At 44.2% G+C, this 22,136-nt stretch overlaps 1 protein-coding gene across 1 annotated transcript in view; it reads left to right on the top strand.

Moving 5' to 3' along the window:
• KLHL41 (kelch like family member 41) overlaps nt 1-21,033 on the top strand; it is a 78,783-nt gene extending 57,750 nt beyond the window's left edge. The window contains exons 5-6 of the mRNA XM_078681612.1: nt 6,567-6,713; nt 20,627-21,033. Coding sequence (XP_078537738.1) covers nt 6,567-6,713; nt 20,627-20,738 — 259 coding nt within the window. The 3' untranslated portion in view covers nt 20,739-21,033. The remainder of the gene's footprint in view (nt 1-6,566; nt 6,714-20,626) is intronic.
• The last annotated feature ends 1,103 nt before the right edge of the window (nt 21,034-22,136 follow it).

The following is a 22,136-nucleotide window of genomic DNA, read 5'->3' as shown; positions in this document are numbered from 1 at the left end:
CTGAAACATCTGGGAATGCCTCAAAATCCACAGATGTTACCTGGGAACACCCAGGCAACACCCATGTAAACGCCTCCCTGGCATTGAGTAATGCAACAAAGAGATTTGCTCTGCGTTGCATTACTCAAGATGTATGCGTTGCGCGACTTTATATATCTCATTATTGAGTGACGTCGCTCTTGCACCACATTGCCTGGTGCAAGAGCTATGCAAAGGGGCTTGTAAATATGCCCCTAAGTGATTTGCCCAGAATCACAGGATGCTGAGCCACCGCCTAGACTCAAACCTGGTTCTCGAGTTCCTAAATCGGCAGCTCTGGCTGTAAGGCCACATATTAACAGCCCCCATGCCAACTTAGGCCCCCTACTCAGTTATCTTTACATTGTGAGTCACAGCCGTGACAATGATCTTGAAGTACTCTTATGCCTTCTGAAGTCAGATCAGTCTAACTAGGGTATGGTTTTCTGTTAACGAGTCTGCAGCAGAACCAAGCTAGCTCCAAGCCAGTGGCTGCCTCACATTTTAAGTACGCAACATAAGCATTTAATAAATACAAAGCTGAGCCAGGCAGTGAAGCATAAAGGATGCATAGTCTGTCTCTTCAAGATCAAACTTCTACTCGGGCTCAGTATGTCTTAAGACAGCTGGGTTGGAAATGTTTAAAGTATGTGTGGCTGGCCGTACCATGACAGCTGGCCAAAAAGACATGTGCATTTTAATCAGTGCATAGACAGCCCCCTCTCTTCCCTGCTGCTGTCACTCAGTGGCGCCCATCCACTGTTTTGATGCTCTGTTCGTGGCGAGTGATGAAGAATAAAGTGATAATAAATTACCATACTATTTTTAATCCCTGTGATTTTGGGGGGGATTTTAAGTGCGGTGACACTCCTCCCCTGCTATCATCCTAAATATATATATCCCAAACAAATCTAAAAATATCAATGGGGAAAGTGGATTTATCAATGGTAGTTTTATTTTTAGTAATGTACAGTAAGGTGTTTTGTTTTCCTCTCCACAACTCACTCCCACCCCCACACTCTGCAGAAACTCTGCAGTGCTTTTCCTCATTCTCTATCATTGAGAGGATTATTGCTCTTCCCACATTAAACTTCCTGGTTTGACATCAGTCTCATCTACAGTAGTCTTCTGAAAGAGACTTTGCCCCAGGCGTGCCAGAAGTAAAGCTGAGGGCCAAAACGTTGGCACAACCCTGATTGGTTTCCTATCCAAGTAACTGCTGGTAATTAAGCAAGACATCATGCCGGTGAAAGAGGAGAAAACAGGGGCAGATTTACAAGCCCCTTGCGCCAACTACACGCCGCCGTTGCGTGACCCAGCGGCGTCTTAAACAATGTGCCAGGAAGCGACATATTTAAAATGTGACGCATCTAGGGAGATGCATCACGTTGTAAAGCCCTGTGCTACATTATACCTGCGTCGGGTATAATGTATGCTGGGTGGGCATTTCAACCTAAGAAAGCCTAGTAAAAGTGACACAGTGAAATCTACGAGTTTTTACTGAGTGACTTTTACGACGCCACTGCTTCAAAACCTTGCGCCTGCTTGAAGCAGGCATAAGGAGTGACGCAGCATGGTCGGAATAGGCATTCCTGTCCATTGCAGGAATCGCGTCACGCTTACGACACAACTCCAGCAATGCGTTGCCTTTCCGACAAAAGATGCATGGCGCATCTGTTTGTCCTTGCGCCACGGTGCTCCGTACAGTAAATGCGGTGCATCCATGGTGGCACAAGGCTATTTTTACGTCACGCAAATGAACTGGCGCATCTCTGCAAATATGCAGAGATGCACCAGTTCTTCTAAATCTGCCCCACAGTATTTGATGCCACTTAGTGGTGTTGTAGCTTTGACTGGACCACAAACTAACAGGTCTGGCCTGCTTTTTATTCTGAAGCGATACAAAAGGGGATGATGGACGGAGCGTTTGAGCAAATCAAACACTCACCCCAGTCAACTGATCTGGGTTTAATCCATCACCATTCTTTAGCTCACTCAGCCACCCCAGTTCAGACATGGCCATATGCAAATCAGTCTGACCCTGTGCCTCAAGGAAACAGTCCAGCCCGAACTGCCAAGCCATGTCTTCCCTGGACCAGAAACAAGCATCCTGGGACCGGTTTTGGATTCATAATCCTCATCAGCCAGGCTATCTTGAATCCAGTGGCCAAGTGGGCAAGGGACTCACGTCTGAGCATACCACGCCAATTTAGGGCGAACAAAGGGATACAAAAGGGGATGATGGACGGAGCGTTTGAGCAAATCAAACACTAACCCACCGTCAACTGATCTGGGTTTAATCCATCACCATTCTTTAGCTCACTCAGCCACCCCAGTTCAGACATGGCCATATGCAAATCAGTCTGACCCTGTGCCTCATGGGAACTGTCCAGCCCGAACTGCCAAGCCATGTCTTCCCTGGACCGGAAACAAGCATCCTGGGACCGGTTTCGGATTCATAATCCTCATCAGCCAGGCTATCTTGAATCCAGTGGCCAAGTGAGCAAGGGACTCACGTCTGAGCATACCCTGCCAACTTAGGGCGAACAAAGCGATACAAAAGGGGATGATGGACGGAGCGTTTGAGCAAATCAAACACTCACCCCCAGTCAACTGATCTGGGTTTAATACATCACCATTCTTTAGCTCACTCAGCCACCCCAGTTCAGACATGGCCATATGCAAATCAGTCTGACCCTGTGCCTCTTGGGAACAGTCCAGCCCGAACTGCCAAGCCATGTCTTCCCTGGACCAGAAACAAGCATCCTGGGACCAGTTTCGGATTCATAATCCTCATCAGCCAGGCTATCTTGAATCCAGTGGCCAAGTGAGCAAGGGACTCACGTCTGAGCATACCCTGCCAATTTAGGGCGAACAAAGCGATACAAAAGGGGATGATGGACGGAGCGTTTGAGAAAATCAAACACTCACCCTCAGTCAACTGATCTGGGTTTAATCCATCACCATTCTTTAGCTCACTCAGCCACCCCAGTTCAGACATGGCCATATGCAAATCAGTCTGACCCTGTGCCTCATGGGAACAGTCCATCCGAACTGCCAAGCCATGTCTTCCCTGGACCAGAAACAAGCATCCTGGGACCAGTTTCGGATTCATAATCCTCATCAGCCAGGCTATCTTGAATCCAGTGGCCAAGTGAGCAAGGGACTCTTGTCTGAGTATACCCTGCCAACTTAGGGCGAACAAAGCGATACAAAAGGGGATGATGGACGGAGCGTTTGAGCAAATCAAACACTCACCCCCAGTCAACTGATCTGGGTTTAATCCATCACCATTCTTTAGCTCACTCAGCCACCCCAGTTCATTCTGAAAGCACATGTTGGGGCCTGCAGGAATGCAAAGAGCACAAAGCTGTGTTTAGGCCTCTCATCAGCCACCTTTTGAAAGCTCAGAAGAGTGAAATCAGTAACAGAGAAACCACAGGGATATCCGTCAGCATTCAGTTTGGTCCAGACCACAAGGCATGCTTGCTCATGTTAAAGTATGAATGGGGCCAGGTGTGGGCAGATTGGGCGAAGGTAGGGTCGCACATTTAGCTAAACGTTTGTTCTGTACACTGAAATGAACCTTTCAATGTACAAAAAGTTTGGTGGACCGCCACAGTCGTTTTATACAGTCATTCACCAAACTTTTCAAAACTTTTTGCTTTTCTGAAACACAAAGGTTTGTTTAAGAAAAATAAATAACTAATGACCCTCCCACACCTAGGGAGTTTTCTTCTGAGCTATGCGGGTAATTTTTTATTTATTTTTTGTCAAACTCTGGCGTCGACGAACAGTACAAAGAATACATTACACGGTCCTCCTTAAACAGGGCAGTGGTGCAAAGTCCTTCCTCCCCAAAACTAAAATTGTATTGACCGGGCATTGACATGATAGATTGCGCAGTACTGTGTTCTGGGGTGGTACTACTTAGGCCTCATTATGAGTTCTGTAGAGTAGTAATTCCACAAGTTTTCTTTGGAGTTATCACCCCGCCTTATAACAAATGTTACTGGATGCAGAGTTTCACCCAACAAAATCACCTTTGCAACTCCTCTAATTTCCACCAGGTGGAATATGGAATTTCAGAACAAACATGCAATAAATGGCACGTGGATTCCGGGTTTTGCCTGTTATTCCCCATTTCAGGACTCAAATGGTTGGTAAATGGAACGGTAATGCTAGCCAGTAATAGTACTACCAATTCCGATTTTACCGCCTCATTTTAACAGCCATCTTGTAAAGTGGCTCCTTCTGTTCAGGATGTAAAATTGCAATTAAGAATTCCTCATAAGGCAGGTACGTTTTACTCCTTCCTGCATCTTCCGTTTTTATTTATGCATTAAGTGCGTGAAGAACTTTATGAATGACCTCAGAAGATGTATGTGCTACATTAACCGAGTTAAGCTGGACATTGGTCCAGAATCTTTTACTGGAAATATATTCATTGCGTTAACATCCAACCACCATTTCATACCAATTTACTTAGCATGTCAATAGTAAGAGAAAATCCGCAATACATGTGTCATTTTTTAGAAAGCACGTTATTTTGAAAACTAACCCCTTAAGACCTCAACCATTTTATGAAGGAATCTATCATTCAAAATGATTTAACATTCAAAATCTCACGTTTTACAGGCATAAAAGTTACTCACATCTCTAGACATTGGTGTTTATTAAATTACACGTGCCGTTGTTTAAAAGCCTGGAATGGAAAGCAGCCGCATTTGAAAATGTTCAATAAATATCTAAATGGAATTCCGCTGTCTCTGTGGTATCTACAAACAATAAGATGGATAAACACAGTGATTACAAGGTCAAGTTTTGGATAAAATATGGATGAAAGTAATGTACTGGAAGGGAAAAGATCCCATTCAAAGCAGTGCACAAGTCTGGTGCGTCCTTTACGTGCCTTTGAGTTTTCACTTTTATAAAGTTGGCATTTTCCCGCCTTAGCCATTTGGTGTCTGCAGCCTGTCTCTGGGTCACATGGTTGGGTGTAGTTGACATGTGGCTCTGTGTATTTCTCCTAGACATATTAGGGAGCTTGGGTGGGCCTGGATGGGTCATCAGTGGCAGGATGGGTGGAAGGGGCTGGGCCCAGGCTCACTTACACTTGAATATAATGTGCCCTGCCTCCTCACAAAGGGCTGCATACCCCCTGTTGATAGTCTGGAGCCATGGCCAGAAAAGTAGAGCACCTGTCCTCTGGAAATGCCTTCCTCTAGAGGATTTTCCCTACTTCAAAGGCTCCACTGGATATAAATACGGGACCTCAGACACCAATTCTTCAGTACACCTCTGGACCTGTGGATACACTGCCAGGAAAAAAGTACTGCTGTACTACTGAAATCTCTGCCACTCTGTTGGACTGCTGCCCTTCTATGGTGGTCTGCTGCCCTCTTGCTTGGGTAAGAAGGACTAAACCTGCATCTCTTGAACCCAGGGCCCCAGAGTGACTCTAAGGGCTAGTTGGCTGTCCTCATGATCTGAAGCCTCAGATACAGAACAGGATTCCAGCAACCTTGCACCTGCACTCGGACTCTGCCAGCTGTGAGACTACCCTGCCAAAGTGGTGCCACCACAGTCCTGAACCCTTGGAAGTTGGCTTAAAGTGTTCTGACAGCCTCTGTGGTCAATCAGAACTGATGCATCTCCTCTGCTCCACGGCAAAAACCCGAGTGGAACCAACGTATCTCAGCTGCTGCATTGGGTAGAACCCATCGCAAATACCTGCATCACAGCCCTACACAACCACTGCTTCGTGACGCATCCTCAGTGCAGGCCCTCTCATCCTTTCTCAACCACAGCCTCAACGACAAACTCTGCATCTCTGTTCCTCTGAACCAATGCATCGCCTTGACTGTGCAATGCATCCTCGACGTTGTACTCCACATCTAAAGCCCTCATCGATGGGATCTTCAATGAGGATGCAGAAGCTCAAACTACAGCGTCATCGCAATTTGAATCCAAACCATCTTCGATGCTGATCCTCGCAATGCTCCAAAAACCAGGATTGAATGTACTTTGTTCAACAGGCCTAACTGGGTCCCTATAACTGGACAACTCTCCATCGTGGTAGGCCTGAGCGTGTGACTTTGTCCCGGTCCTGCGCAACGAGATATCCAGAGTTGGTTCTTTGTGCTTTTTGGTGCTAATTTTACTAAACTCTTTAAAATGGCATATCTCCCATTCTACTGATTGGATTGGTGCCGTTTTGGTCTTGTTTTATTAAAAAAAAATTATTTTTCTAATCTGGTGTGGGATCCTTTTCTTGTATGGTGTTTTCACTTTATTACTGTTTGAAGTGTCGCAGAAATCCTTAACACATTGCCTCTAAGTTAAGTCTTACTGCTCTGTGCAAAGCTACCAGAGTGTTGATCACAGGTTAACTTAGGTTTGGCTTGTGCCTCACCCTGACAAGGATTGTAGTTGTTGCTTGACCAGGGCTCGCACTTCAATCAACCAACAACACAATTTCTTACAATTGATATCTTCGTTTTTTGAGTTTTTCTTTCCTTCTTAATTTGTTTTCCATGTTTTGAAAGGTGGGAGGCCCTTCCTGAGTTCCCACAGGAAAGAAGCTCCATAAATTTGGTCAGCATGGGAGGCTCCCTCTATGCCATTGGTGGTTTTGCGATGGTTCAGCTGGAATCCCAAGAGTACGCACCCACCGAAGTTACTGATGTCTGGAAGTAAGTGCATCTTATTATTTTCAAAATGTACACACATTTATTGTTTCTATGCACACAATAATGCAAGACTCTGTGCACATACAGTTCAGATTTAATAATTATGCTTCGTTTTCCTATCACCACTGCCATTTTAGGGCTCAGCATTAAACCCCTGTAAGAGCTCAGATGCATTTACAGTGGTTGGGTTTATCATGTTTACCCCTACATACCTTCATATTGTGTGCACAATTAGTACACACACTTTAGACCTGATTACGACTTCTCCCGAGGTGTATTTCGGTATTTATCACACAACCTTTTTTGAGGTTTTGCCCGACAATAGAGAATACGATGCAGATTTGTGGTGCTTTCCCCCAGAATTAACATGTCTGATAATTACCAGGGAGATGTGGACTTTATCGCATGTGGTAATTATGCGGTGCAATATTTCCATCGCCTGTGCAAACACAGGTTTGCGCAGGAGAGAATTCTCCAGCCCACTCGTGTTTAGGGCTTTAGTGACAACTTTCAAACATCACATAAGGACCACAACATCTCACTGCCATTATTAGGAACTTCAAAAAAATGCATGTGAATGAGATAATTAGGCACAAGACACCTCTGTCTGTCCATTCAGCCAGATTGAACCGTACCATCATATATTCACATGAATGTGTGGGTCAGTGTGCATTGTTGCTAGCCTTTGCTTTGGAAAGTTTAGCCTCACCATGTCAACCCGTCCCATGTGAGTGAGTGCCTTGTCACACTTTAAAAACAGTTCTCTATCCCTCCAGTCCGTGTCAGTTCTTGTATGTAATCACCAGACATAACAAAAGGGTTCAAAACACCACTTCCTGTCTGTTCGGTGTACTGTTATTGGGTTTTCTCGTGTCATTCTGCAAAGCTCCCACTCCTGTTACTCCACAGCTGCCATCATTTGTTGTTATGCAGCTTGCATTGTCCGTTTGTGACTGAATTCAGCACTATGCTGGTCTGGTACATCAGACTCCACCTCAGCCTCGCTCTGATCAATGTTGGCCTCAGAGCCACTGTGTCATCATACACAGATTCCACCTCTCCAGGCCCTTCTTGCAATGGGACTTTGCCTTCTAACATTGTGTGTCAGTGGGGTCTGCCTCTACCTTATTCGTTGCCTCACCCTGAGACTGTGTGCCCATCAACACCACAATATCATCTTGGAACCCAACCCCAGAGTGCATTTAAAGTATGACATCTTGTCACCCACTTCAAGGGCCTTTTTAGGCCAGTGCCGTTGTAATCCCCCTAGGCTATTTCCATCCTTTGGAACGATTGCCTGTATTCTGCCTTCATGGGACTTGGGCCCTCATTTAAAAGTGGCCTGACCTGCCGGAGGGTCACTTTTTATGACGATCTGGTGGCACAGGCCTCTCAATCAAATCTAAGAGGCAACACAAAGCCACCCTGCGATGCTTTGCATGGCCTCATAGATATGAAGTAAGGCAAGGCACAAGGCAGAACAAAGCAATGTCTTGCCTTACTCTACATCAAGGAGGCGTTCCATTGCCGTTGAGGTGGGTGTTCCCACTCAAAACTCATGGAATTTGACACTGTCCCAAATTTAATACATCATGTAAACCTGGGGCTGCACCAAAAATGTACGCCTCCCTAGAGCAGACGTAACAAGGAGAAATGTTTACATTTCTCCTAGTTTTTTCCTCTTTCTCCTTTCCCCATTCTGCAGCACACACAGAACGAGGAAAACAGCTCTCATGATTGTTTTTGTGCAGGAAGGTTCCCTTAACAAGAATTTTCATTCTGCATTCTTCTACCTGGAGGGCTAGTAAGAGGGAGTAACCAACACCAAACCCCAGCCACGCTAGTCGTATTTCTGCAGGAAAAGACAAATATACTTAGGTTAGGTACTCCCGGAAAGAGCTATTCAGTTTTGGTGTGTTAAGGCCAGGCTTAGCTCACTTTGTGAAGTGTGTTAGGCTGATATTGCCCCCCAGCTGGCATTTCAACCAGAGTGCTGACCCTATGTCTCCGTCTACAAGGGTACGAGAGACTGGAGGAGGGCAAGCTATGAGAAATATGAATGGAAATACGAGTAAGGATGAACAGGTAGGTCACACGGTATTACGTGAAGATTCCCACTGAGTTGCTTTCTTAAGGTGGGCTCGAATTCAGTGACTACTGGCAGGGAACAGGGGCAGGTGGCGGTGCTGGTACAAAATATTTAAAAGAAAAAAGAAAAACACTTACCTCCTCGCGCCGAGGCTGCCTCTGCCTCTTCTCCCTCATTGCTTTAAAGTCCGGAAGCCCACAGGATCCCCATAGCCAATCACAATGCTGCAATGCAGCGTTGTGAGTGTCATAGTTCGGTGCACAGACTGGGACAGGGAGCCTGTGCCTGTTCCCCATCCAGGCTGTTATACAGCCTGCACCCAGGCTATAATGCAGCCTGGGTGGGGAATGTGCAATGTGTGCAAGGCTGTTTTGCCGGCCCTAGACGGCTGGCCAAGCAGTCCTGTGCACCTAGGGGCAGATTTACTGTTTTTACACGTACCGCACTGCAGCAGCTGCAAATGCTGCCCTGCACTATGTGAAAAGGAGAGCACCCTATTTATTAAAATAAGGCACTCTTCTTCCCTCTCACTAGCGCCGGCAATGAAATCAGCTGCCATGCGCCACGGAGACACCTTTGCGCCATGGTGCAAGGGTGTCTCCGTGAGTCTAGCATAGGTTTTGTACTGGATGGAACCCTTCTAGTACAAAATACTATCCACAGACTCACTTTAACCATTTTCCATCTTTGTATGTGTGCTGTGAAGTGCAGCTTACTTGCAAAGTTGGAAACGGAAGAAGAAATTAAAGCATTTCTCCTTCCTTGCGCCTACTTGAAAAGGACGCAGTTTTTTCTCGCTTAACCCAATCTACTTTACTTAGTAAATTGGGTTTAGCGTAAGAAATCTTGGGTGGTTGCATGGAAACGCCCGTGAACCACCCTTGGTACGTCCCCATGGCACAAAGTAATGCAAAGCAGCGCTATGCGCTGCTTTGCATTACTTTTCCATTACTTCCAGCGCTAAACAAACTTAGCACCGGAAAGTAAATTGGTAAAAAAGATTTAGCGCCGATTTGTGTCACTTTTGTGACCCAAACAAAGGTGCAAAATCTTAGTAAATCTCCCCCTTAGTGTGCACAGTCCACTCCTCCCTGAGCCACCAGCCCTGCCCGCCCTAATCCAGCCCTGCAGAAACAAAAAATAAAATGATAACCTTGTTATTATCATTACATTTTTCGCTTGTCCACTGCTCTGAAAGCAGTGGGGCAAAGCTCCCCCACCTCAGCGGAGGAGCCGCCACTGCTCGTAGTTTTATTTCTGACTGAAACATGGTTCTCCAACACCTCCTCTCCTGATTTTGCTGCACTATGTCGCAATGGATTTACTATTCCCCTCATGCGTAGGGGCAGAGGTGCACATATAGCTAATACTCAATTATGTACCTTTCTCTGGTGGAATTTTTTTTCACAGCAGAGGTTTTAGGGTTTTCTACTGCATCCCCAGCCTCTGTTTTCGTGAGCGGTGTCTTATGTTACCGTCCTCCCACTCGGGTGGGAACTTCCTTGGATGCCTTCCTAGATATTCTGCTTCCTCAGTAACTATCCCATATCAAATCAAAGCGCTTGAGATTTTGACATCTGGACAGAATTTCCGCGCAGTCAACCGGCATCTAAATTTAGTAAGAGAATGACTTCCTAAGGGCTGTGGCAGAGAGTTCCGAGGGCCACCCTTTTAAAAGGCCATATACTGGACATGATGGTTGGTCCAATTGAGACTGTGCACTGTGGGGAGGAAATTTAAACCCAGGTGCGATCAGATCATTACTTAGTCAGATTCACCATTACTTTAAAGACTAACATCGCTCCTATATTGGACAGACCTAACATAGTACAGCTGAGATGCCCCTGGGGTAGGTTATCCCTTCCGGACTTTGGCGGTATACTCAGAACCATACACAGGGTTCCTACAATGGATTCTACAGCTGAGGATTATAACTGCTATGTTGATGGATTGACAGAGCCCTAGATGCAGTGCTGCTTTTAAAGAAGGCTAGTACTAAAACAGATAGGTCTGTGGCCCTTTGGTGTACCTCATCCTCAAGGAAGGCCAATAATTGTTGTAAAAGATGTGACAGAATCTGGCATCTTACACCCTTTGGTCCAGATTGGAGTTTAAATGCCCTGAAGCACTATAAACGAATGCTAGTTACCTCTCTAGCTGAATTTTGCACACAAAAAAAGAATGTAGCAGCTGAAAACTCCTCAGAAGAAATCTTTACAATAGTCGGTCTTTATCTATCCCAGAATGTGCTTCATTGTAAATTGAATGTTCACAGAGACCAGCAGCTTTCTAATTTCTTTGAGTTAAAAAGGCTTACTACCTTTAACTCACTGGGACTTTCCACACTGAATTGTATCAGCCAATCGTGTTCAAAGCCGTGCCTCCTAACCTAAGTCTGGTCAATATTGTTGATATTCTAACATCACAAACTGGTGGGGTCACTGCGACTACAGAGGGATCACTAGCACCCTCCTTGGGTCACATGATCCACTCTGCTTGGGACAATTTATTGGGATTGCCTGTTCTATTTCACCCGGATCGCCTTTGGATCCAATTTCACCTGTGTGGAAAGCACTTACTACCGAACTTGTCAATCCTTTGCTTAATGTCTGCAGTAGATAATCCATTGATTCTGCTGATTTGAAAAAGGCACTCATTATTCCCTCATTAAAGAAACCTAACACAGATCAAACAGTCCTTTCCAACTCTAGGCCGATCTCTCTGCTGCTGTTTATGGTTAAACTCATGTAGAAGTATGTGACCATGTTGTTCTCTGTCTTTCTGGAACACATTCAAATCCTAAGCCTTTACAGTCTGAGGTCAGGCTGGGACACAGCACGGGAACAGCTTTGCTATCAATCCTGAATGACCTGCATTTGTCAGCTAATAGGGCTAATCCGGTGGCCTTTGTGCTACTGGATTTGCTGGCCGTCTACCACACAATGTCACATTCCATTCTTCTGTCCACACTGTTGGAGGCCAGCATTGGTGAGTTAGCACGCCAGTGGTGGGAATCCTATTTAAAGGATAGGTCTCATGCAGTATCCCTTCCACCTTTTATGTCAGAATTTAAAACTGTGCATGATGGAGTCCCACAAAGGTCTACACTAAGTCCCATGCTGTTTAACATCTATATCCATCATCTGACAACAGATTATACAGACAATACTCAATTAATAATTACTATGGATCAATATGTTTTTGCGCCTATTCAATCCTTCTATCTAAGTCTGTCTGGAGTTATTTCCTGGTTGCACTCCAGTGCTTTAAAGTTTTATTCTGACACAACCCAGGTGTTTTGGATTAACGAAGATCAACCTATGCAACCCTTTCCTTCCAATTTATTGCCTCTATCTTGGTCCGACCCTCCTGAATTATAGAAATCAGTGAATAACTTGGGTTTCAATTTGGAGTTGGATTTATCCCTTGAAAGTCAAGTCAACTATCTGACATCCACATGCTTCTTGAAGTTACGGGTGCTGAAGAAAATGTGTACACTCTTTCCTGTGCCAGCTCCTCGTGTGGATGGTCCAGTCAACCATTTAGAGTAATCTGGACTATGGCAATTCTCTTTTACTGGTTGAATGTATTTATTGTATGGGTCTACTGGAAAAACTCCAACACATCCAAAATGTTGCTGCCAAACTAGTTTACCTTGGCATTGCTCTTCTGCCACATTGGATTAATTGAATTGGCTCCCAGTGGTGTAAAGGATTACCTTTAAATCCATCTGCTACATAGATTGAGCCTTACTCCACACTGGTCCAATGTGTCTTAGATATAAATTTACCTTCTACATTCTGTGCCGTACCTTTTGCTCTACTGATGCGTGTCTTCTTCTCGTACCTAGATTTTAACTGGACTCGGTCCAATGGTTTTGTTTTTCGGTGTCAGCCACCAAACTGTGGAACACTCTTCTGGTTAATCAGCTTTGTCTCTTAGTGTCAGGAAACCTATATAGGTAGCAGCACATTCTATAAAACCTATAACATAACCCTACCCTCTCACGATAATCTGTGAGATTACATGTAACAAAATACTTGTGTACAGGCTTTGCAACAGGATAGCAACAATCCACTCTTAAACTCCTACTCGCTTTAACATACTTTTCACAGTAAATAATGTGGGCCTACTGACTTTGTCCTAACTTTTCATAATGAACAAATCAGACCTATTGAATCTGACAACACTTTTCCCAGTTGAGCCAATCAGGCCTAAATACTTTCTCATAGACACATAATCAACACAGGCCTACAGAATTAATCATAAAAAAGGTACCCATCAGAAATGATCATTAAACTTCAAATGTGTAAAGAATTCCATCTAGGAAAGATATCTACCACTTCTCATAAGAGGCCCGAACAAGGAATACCCGTGCAAAGGTTCTGCTCCAAGGGTTTGTCAGAGAGGGTAACCAAAACCATAACCCTTGGCTACTAGTGTAATCTGAGATTCGATGTTACAAATTAGCTGTTTACAGGCTTTAACGCAGTTTAAAAATAATAACCCACCAGTAAAGGGTTGAAAACCCTAAAATATGCTTCCACTAATAAATAAGTGAGACCTGCTGCCTTTGTTATAGCTTTTCAAAGTAAACAGATCGATGCATCCAACTCAGCGTTTCGCTGGAAGATTTACACAGACAAATGCACAAGAGGTTGAACCGGAGTCACTTTCACACATATATTCTGGGCATGTCTCCTGGTGAAGCACTTCTTGAAGGGGGTAGAGTAATGCTTGGGGAGTGTATTTGGCACACAAGTAGATGGTGTTGGGTAAGTTACTACTATTCAATGAACCTACCGAAATACTCCAAACTACTATGCAGTCTTGGGTTAATAGTGGCAGGAAGAAATACTGCCAGAGAGTGGGCAGCGAGCGATGCACCGGAGCTGGATGGCTGGACATTGACTGGTGAATGCTAGCCAAAAATCAAATCTATGAGGGGGAGGAAGCTCGAAAGACAAATGGGAAACATTGAAACCATGGCAGCAATCCAGAGGGATGTTATGATTCAAGATGTAAAAGGGTAATTCCTGATGCTGTTGAGGTCTTTGCTAATGTTCCATTATTGTGTAGAAGTGATGGACTACAGTCAGAGTATGTGCAGCTGGGAAAAGGATCTGTAATCTGCCTCTGGTGTGAGTCAACAAGTGATCATATGGCGACTGTGTTACCTTTGATTGACACATTTATTAAAAAGTTGCTTAAAAAAATATCGTTTTCCAAATTAACCTATGGCCTTTATCAATGGTTTGTCACCATGAAAAGAAAAACTACTGCCAGGCATACCATCATACAATTGCAAATATGTACAAAATACCAGTTCGCAAATAAAATACAGCCCAGTCGAAAAGGACCATCAAGGATTATCTTATCACAGTGAAAATTTGCTATCACCAGGTTTTGTCATAAAGGGAAAGCAAGATTCTATGTGACAAAATGCCTGTCTACAGGCTTTAATACGTTTAATACCAATCCAGTGTTAAAGGCCTACTGGCTTTTACACATGCTTTTCACAAACAAATAAGTCAGGCCTAGTACCCTTTAAAATTAAATAATAATAAATAAATCCATGGCATCAGACATACATTTTCAAATGATCCAATCAGGCATATAGTTTTGTCATTGGTTTGAGAAATAACCCGTTTAGTCTAACTTTATTGAAGATAAGCTTTCCTACCAGGCAACAGTCATAACATTACAAACATATAGCTGGCAAAACAATATACAAGTCCTCCTAAGAGCCTAACAATGACATCACATTACAATTCTGCTATGCTCAGTGTTTGTCAGAGGAGGTGACCAACATCAAAACCTGTACCCACTGTGGTAATATGTGAGATTCCATGTGACAAAATACCTATCTACAGCCTTTAAAATAGCGTAATAACAATCCACCCTTAAAGGGCTATAGCCTATGTTGTGTTTTTCACTATAAATATGTAGGGTGAGGGCATCCAGCCCAAATTGGAGATAGTGGATAGCATAGTAAATGCAGCCACTCCCAGTAACAAAGAACAAGTAAAGTATTTTCTTGGGCTTGCAGAATTTTGTTCAAAATTCATAAGATGGTTTGCGAGTGTGATAGAGCCCATCAGGACATTGCTGAAAAAGGGAGTTAATTTGGCCTTGTCAGACGAATGTGATAAGGCATTCAATGCTGTCAAGCTAGAGATCAGCAAGATGCCTGACCTGGTCCCTTTTGTCGCTAAAAATAAGACTATCCTGACCACCGATGCTAGTCTTAAGGACTTCGATGCTGTGCTTACCCAGGTAGTAGAAGGTGAAGAAAGGGTGGTTGTTTTGACCTTAAGAGCACTCAAAGAGGCCAAAGAGCATTACTCGTGCATTGAGAGAAAAGCTCTAGGCATAGTTTGGGCTGTGATAAACTTTAAGTTCTATTTGTGGGGCATTCACTTTCTAGCAAAAACAGCTCATGGTCCCCTAATTGAAATGTATTCCTGCAAGAGGCTAACTCTCAGAATCAAACGTTGGAGCAAAGAATTGGAGGAGTTTAATTTTCAAGTACAATATTTTCCTGTTTGCAAAGAAAGCTTTCGATTGTCACATTTACCAGTAGAAAGCAGGAGTGATGAAATCATTAACAATTCCAGTTGTGTGAGCTGGGTTATGGAGCCCGCCATAACGAGAGATGAATGGGTAAAGAGTGTGGAGGATGACAAAGTATTTCCTGCAATCAAGACCTATATCATAAAGGGTTGGCCTCATTACAAGGTGTTGGATCCAGAGTTAAAACCATTTTGGTCAGTGAGGAATGAACTCACGGTGTACCAAGATGGCCTGATGACAGTGGATACAATTATCCCTCCCAGGGTCATAAGATCAATGGTAATACATTTAGGCCATGAGGGACATCTTGGCATGAGTCTCACCAAAGCCCGGGTGAGTTAGAGATATTGGTGGCCGGGCATGGATCAGTAGGTGGAAAGTGTGTTCAAAAAATGCTACTTATGTGCCTCTAATGATTAGACCTGGATCCCCAACTCACTTCCGCTGTCACCTGTTGTGCCTGACGAACAGTGGACCAAGTTAGGTTTAGATATCATGGGCCCTTTTGAGTTGTTGTCACCTACAGGAAGGTTTGTGTTGTTGCTGGTGGACTGCACTTCAAAATGGGTATCAACCATGTGTGGGTACAGTGAACACCAGGACAGTCTTGGAGTTCCTCAAGGATGAATTATCTATTTACAGATAATGGAGTGCAGTTTACCTCACAAGAAATGCAGGAATTCTTGACTGATTTTGGGATAACTCATCAAAGGACAGTTCTTTATGCACCACACATTGGCCTAGTGGAACGAATGAAAACAGCGAAGAAGGCTGTGTGCAGAGAGCTATGGAAACCAGAGTTCCACTCAAGGGGGTTCTTAGAGACATGTGGTGGGCACATTGCACTGCTCCTAATTGTGTAACACAAAGATCTCCTTTTGCATCATTAGCGGGCAAAGTAGCCATTTCCAAGTTAAACCCGGAGTGGTTACCAACCAACAGAGCTGTGGGTGTGGACAAGGAGGAGATGGGGCCAGATTCAGGTCTTATCAGCAGAGATATAAACTCAGATATGATGAAAAGAACTCCGTCAAAGGCAAGAATTGGAGTGTGGGGGTTCTAGTTCTGATAAATAAACCAAGGTGGAAGAGGAATGGTGTGACTGAGATTATGAGCCATTTTGCTATTACTTCCATCAAGAAAAATGTGGTAACTGTACACATGGGTTGTACGTGGAGCATGTCTGGACTGGTGAGCTACTCTGGCAGCAAGGATAGTTAAAATAAGTTGGAAAAGGCACGGTTCTGGCAAAGACAAGTATACACAGTGGTGAGGTGGTCTCATCTGACGACCAAGAGGTGTGCTTCTGGCAAAGAGCTTATGGTTTCAGTCTTCCACAAGATCTAGAAATGTACCAATTTGATTTAAAGATCACGTCATGAAAGGATTCTTACCTGCTAGGGCCCTCTTGGTCCTATTACGAGATCGTTTTTCTTTGTTTTTATGCTTAACGTTAATTTTATTTTTATTATTCTTATATTTAATTGTTCCTATTTTCTGTATTGTTGGGTACGCAGGATGTGCTGTTGCTATATTATATGTGTAGTTTCCTTTAAGTACATGTAGGCAGCGCATGCCAGGAATGTTCACAGTCTCCAGGGAAGTGAAGTTCCAAGTGTGTCAGTTGGAGACTGGGAGCTACACTGGCTGGCTGACATTGTTGGTGGTGTGTTATTCTTCTAATAAGTATACTGTTAAAATCTGCTGGATTCCGCCTTTTAACAATAAGCTTTCCACAACAAATTTTATTGAGTACTGACAGCGATCCATAGCCTTGTGGGCTGGCAAATAAACACAGAATGGTAATGTCAACATATCCATAAGCATTCAAAAGAACCTGTACATCTAACACCACCCCTCCACCCTTCAGAATGCAACATAACAACACATAGCATTGACATCAACCTGAACAATGGTCACCCGCCTTTCTACCCCTCGCACCACCCTCATACATTTGAATCTTCCCATCCATGATGAGGAGAGATCACGGTCCAGCCCAAAGCATTTATAATTCACCCACTTCTGCCTCATATTGGGATGTTTCTGCAGACATCCCCTCGCCTGGTACACCTCGACCTCGAGACCCATGCAGTGATCCATCCTCTTTTTCCAGGTTGCAAGGGAAGAGGCGACTCGGCCTTCCATGTCCTGGCTATATCCCAAAAACAAGAGTAGTCTTTTTATATCTATTTACCCCAAGAACATCTGTGACATGTAGGAGCATCAATTTCGGGTCTAGGGGGATTAACCAGGATAAGACTTCACTCCGCTCCAGCCCTGATCAGCTCCACACTGTATGTTGGAATGTAGCTTCCTCCGTGTGGCAACAAAGGAATGCCAGGGAGGCAATCCCCCCATACATCACAGATGGTGCCATGTGTAGTATGCCCTGTGGAGATATTTGATTTGTATTAGTCAGAGGTGGGTAGATATAGCAGCCTCCTGGGGAGCCCTTGGGGAGAATCTTCGTTCTCTAGGGTTCCAATATTCGCCTCCCACTGAGCCGTTACAAATGAGAGACTGATATACTTTCGCTATTTTGTGGTCGCCCAGATTGCTCAATATGAGTTTACCCTCCAAAAGATTGATTTCAAGAACAGGAAGATTAGTTATACAGGGGGTCAGTGCATGACGGAGCTGCAAATATCGATGAAACTGGCTGTAGTGGAGTTGATACTTCATCTACATGCCTTGGAACGATTTCAGAATCATACTATTTATAACGACCCCCAAAGTGGTTATCCAAATGAGATCCCACTTTGGAAAGCAATCCAGGTCGGCCACCTGCAGCAGCATGCGTCCCTGCCAGAGCGGTGTCCACGCCGTCAGTCTCTTCCACCAACCCAACCGACTAAGGGACCATTTCCACAGATTCAGGACCACTTGAATTCCTGGGGGAGGGCGTTGACACAATTGCCGCCTTATAAATAGGCAAGCGGGGGGAGGGTCTCCCATCACCCACTTCACGACTGCATAAGGTAGGTCCCCTCGGAGTTCGTACCACCAATCGTTGATAATCAGAAGATGTGATGCAGGGTAATAAGAGCACGTGTACGTCGCAGCGATACCTCCACAATAGGTGGATTAGAAACATTTACCTAGGGCAATACGGGGAACAACTCTCCCCTCCCTCCAATCTCCCAAAGGAACATGCTTAGAATGGCATTGATCTCCCGAAACCTGGATTGCAGGACGGCATATGGGAAATTCTGCAGCTGGTACAGCAGCCAAGGTAGTGAAACCATTTTAAAGATCGCCGGCCTACCAGTCAGCGATAAAGGCAGGACCGACTAAACCTTCACCTCCTCCCTCATATGGGTCATGGAACAATAAGCTTTCCCACAAGGCGATCACTGGAATACAGTTGTGAAATTACAAATACGTAAACAAGGACAGGGATTCTCAAAATGAAAATATAAAAAACCATTTAAAAAAACGACAGTAATGTGTGAGATTCATTGTTAATAAAATACTTGTGTACAGGATTTCCACAGTGTAATAACGAAGCACCATTAGATGCCTATTGGTTTTTACATATGTTTCTCTCACTACATAAGTCAGGCGTACTGCCTTTGTTATACCTTTTCATAATAACAGACTAGACCTACGCCATTTAACAAGTAGAATCATTGACCTATCACCATGCCTGTTTCTGATCTATTATATTGAGCATAAAGTTTCCGACAAAATATAAATTGTAATACACGCACGCTTTTTTGGCAGAAGCAAACAAATTCTGCGCAGTTAAATTCTGTAGTTAATGAAAGCAAAAGGCACACAATTGATGGACGGAATGCAGAACTTATCAAAACATTCACAGCCACCAGTCAAGAGATCTGGGTTAAATACACCATTCTTTTGCTCACCTTGCCACCACAGTTTAGACCTGGCCATATGCAAATCAGTCTTGACCATGTGCCTCATGGGAACAGTTCAGCCGGAACTGCAGGGCAGGTCCTCCCTGGACTGGAAACAAGAATCATATGACCAGTTTTGGGGTTTCACCCCTCATCAGCCAGGATTGTTTTTTTATTTTTTTTAAATTTTTTATTGGCATTTAGAATCAACAAAGGCATAATTGTCAAGTCACATTTAATTTTCCGCACTTCCAAGCATCCCCTCGCCCCCCACCCCCGTCCATATCAACAGCATCACAAACAGCAGTTCAATAGTATCCATCTTCCACCCACCGAACATAAGGTTGCCACATGCCCTCACCTGCCCGGGGGGACCTCGCCAGTCCCAGGCTCAGTACCAACAAGCCATTAATAGGGGGCGGTGTCCCAATCAGTGTGGTCATTAGCGTGTCCATCAGTCCCCAAGCCCCCTGCAAAACCATGATACTTCCTCCATTTCCCCCATACCTTGCGAAACTTTCGAGGACAACCCCTGGCCTTGTAAGTCACTCTCTCAGCCGCAATGTACATATCCATCCCCCTCCTCCAGTCTCCCGTTTTGGGGGGCGACAGTGCGCCCCACTCTCGCGCCAGATCTCTTTTTGCCACTATTAGGGCCAGTAGGGCAAAGATCAAGTGTGGGCGGCTCAGATCCACTTCAGTAGTTATTCCCAATAATACAAACTTGGGGTCCAATGGGAGCGTCACTTCCAGAATTTTACTTAACTCTCCCAGAATGTGCGTCCAGTAAGTGTTAATGATAGGGCAGTCCCACAGTGTGTGGAAGAAAGTTCCCTGCGGGTGCCCGCACCTCAAACAGCGAGGATCACCAGCTCTACCCATGCGGTGCATCCTGACCCTGTCTTAGTAGTAGTAGACCCGATGTAGTATTTTGTACTGGATAAGACGTAATCGGGGTTTTAATCGCAACCTCTCTATGGTGCATCAGGGCCGCTTCCCAGTCTATTGTGTCCATGTAGCCCACGTCCTGTTCCCAAACTGCCCTCAGGTTCCCCAGCCTATCCGGGGCATTATTGTTCAGGGTTTTATATGTCAGGGACACCAGTTTATCGGGAACATGTTCCTGCAGCAAGCGACCTTCTAATGGGGCATACATCAGCCAGGATTGTTAATGAAATCAACATTTGGGAGAAGTTAAAGACCCTCTCTAGTATTTTTCTCTAAGCTCCTTTTTCTGTTGATCAGGTCCCTTAAATCAGGGCAGACCTCAACAGGCGGTTGTTCAAAGCGAACAGAAAACCTATAGAGAAAGAAATGGAGGACACTATGTGAAAAAATATAAAAATGCAACACACAATAATCCCATCTAACTATTTCTGTGCTCCACTTCTCCACAGGTATGAAGAGGATAAAAAGGAATGGAGTGGGATGCTGAAAGAGATCCGCTACGCCTCCGGGGCATCGTGCCTTTCAACACGCCTCAACCTGTTCAAACTAACAAAGTTGTAAATTCATAATGTGTGACTGTTGCTTCCAGCCCAAGCACCTGACAATTTTATTTATTTTTATGGCCGAGATTAGAGGCTATTCCTATAAAAGACTCAAGTACAGACCCTGCTCACATTATGGTCAGGGGCCTGGCGCCAACAAAACCGTGTCCATGTCATCAGTGTGTGCAAATGCTTACCCATGAAAAATTAACACCACATGTCTTTGAAAACGCAATTGTAAATGTTCGTAAAAGTTTAAAAAATGTGTCATATGCTCCAAAGGTGTGAACAAAATAAAGCTGAATTGTATAGAACACGTGAAAGGTCTAAATTGAAGGAAATGAGTGAAGTAGAGTGGCTGACATAGTAAGCGCACTTGTGTAATGGTCCTGTTCCTGCAATCTCAAAGACCACAATCGACTTGGGTTAGGATGTAGCATGTTTACTTCACAACAAACAATGTATTGCAGCAACAATTGCATGTTATAAGATTAGTACAGACAATATAACATAAATCACATTGCACACATTTCCTATATACAACCCTTTTCAAGGAATGGCCATAACGTCTGTCTCAGCCAATATGGCATAGTAGATACAGTTTTGGTGACATATGGTAACACATCACAGCTTAATAGTCTTCAAGGACCACATACCACCTTTTCCCTGTCAGGGCACTCTGCAACATCTTAGCCACACCCCAAATAACTTCAGAGGTACCCGAGATAGCTTTGCCTAAAGAGAATAGCAATTGGGTGCACTCTCAGATAGCATTGTCATTTTTTTTGCAGATTTTGGCCCTTCTGTTAGGTAGTAGGCTGGGTGTTCCTTTGCGACATGCTTATTGCGGCATTGCAGGAAACAAAGAAGGTTCCTTGTGGTCATCACCCCATGTCTAACTATGACCACTTCCGGTCACTGTTCTGGCTACCTAGCCTGTGGAATATATATGCTCACTGGAAAGATGGGGGCAAGGCCCAGCCCCCATTATAAACATTCATCTAGCCCTTACCCTCCATGGCAAAATGGATATTGGTGCCTTTCCACTATTTGAAGTAGTCTTGCATCTATTATTGCAAATGTTCAATTTAGATACACTGGACATAATATTAGAGGTTAGATTATTTTGGCTACTCAGAATTTTGACTAACAGGTTAGCCGAGACTTGGGAATGCAAAGGGATGTGTCATCATCTCACAGTTCGCTCAAGTGGCAACATTGGGAAAAGAATTCTGCTTCTTTGGCTCGAAAGCCAACAATGCAAATATCAAATGAATGCTCAGCTTTTAGACTTGTATATTGGACTCAGCCACAAATCGATAATTGAAATATTTTCACTTCAAAGGGTGAAGCCTGCTAACCATTTTCAAGTTCAATGTGAATGCTGCAGGATAGAATGACAATTATGGCTTCTTTG

The sequence above is a fragment of the Lissotriton helveticus genome, chromosome 3_1, assembly GCF_964261635.1.
Source record: "Lissotriton helveticus chromosome 3_1, aLisHel1.1, whole genome shotgun sequence".
Lineage (NCBI taxonomy): Eukaryota > Metazoa > Chordata > Amphibia > Caudata > Salamandridae > Lissotriton > Lissotriton helveticus.
Note: the sequence above shows the minus strand (reverse complement) of the source record. Positions and strands in the feature narration are given on the sequence as shown.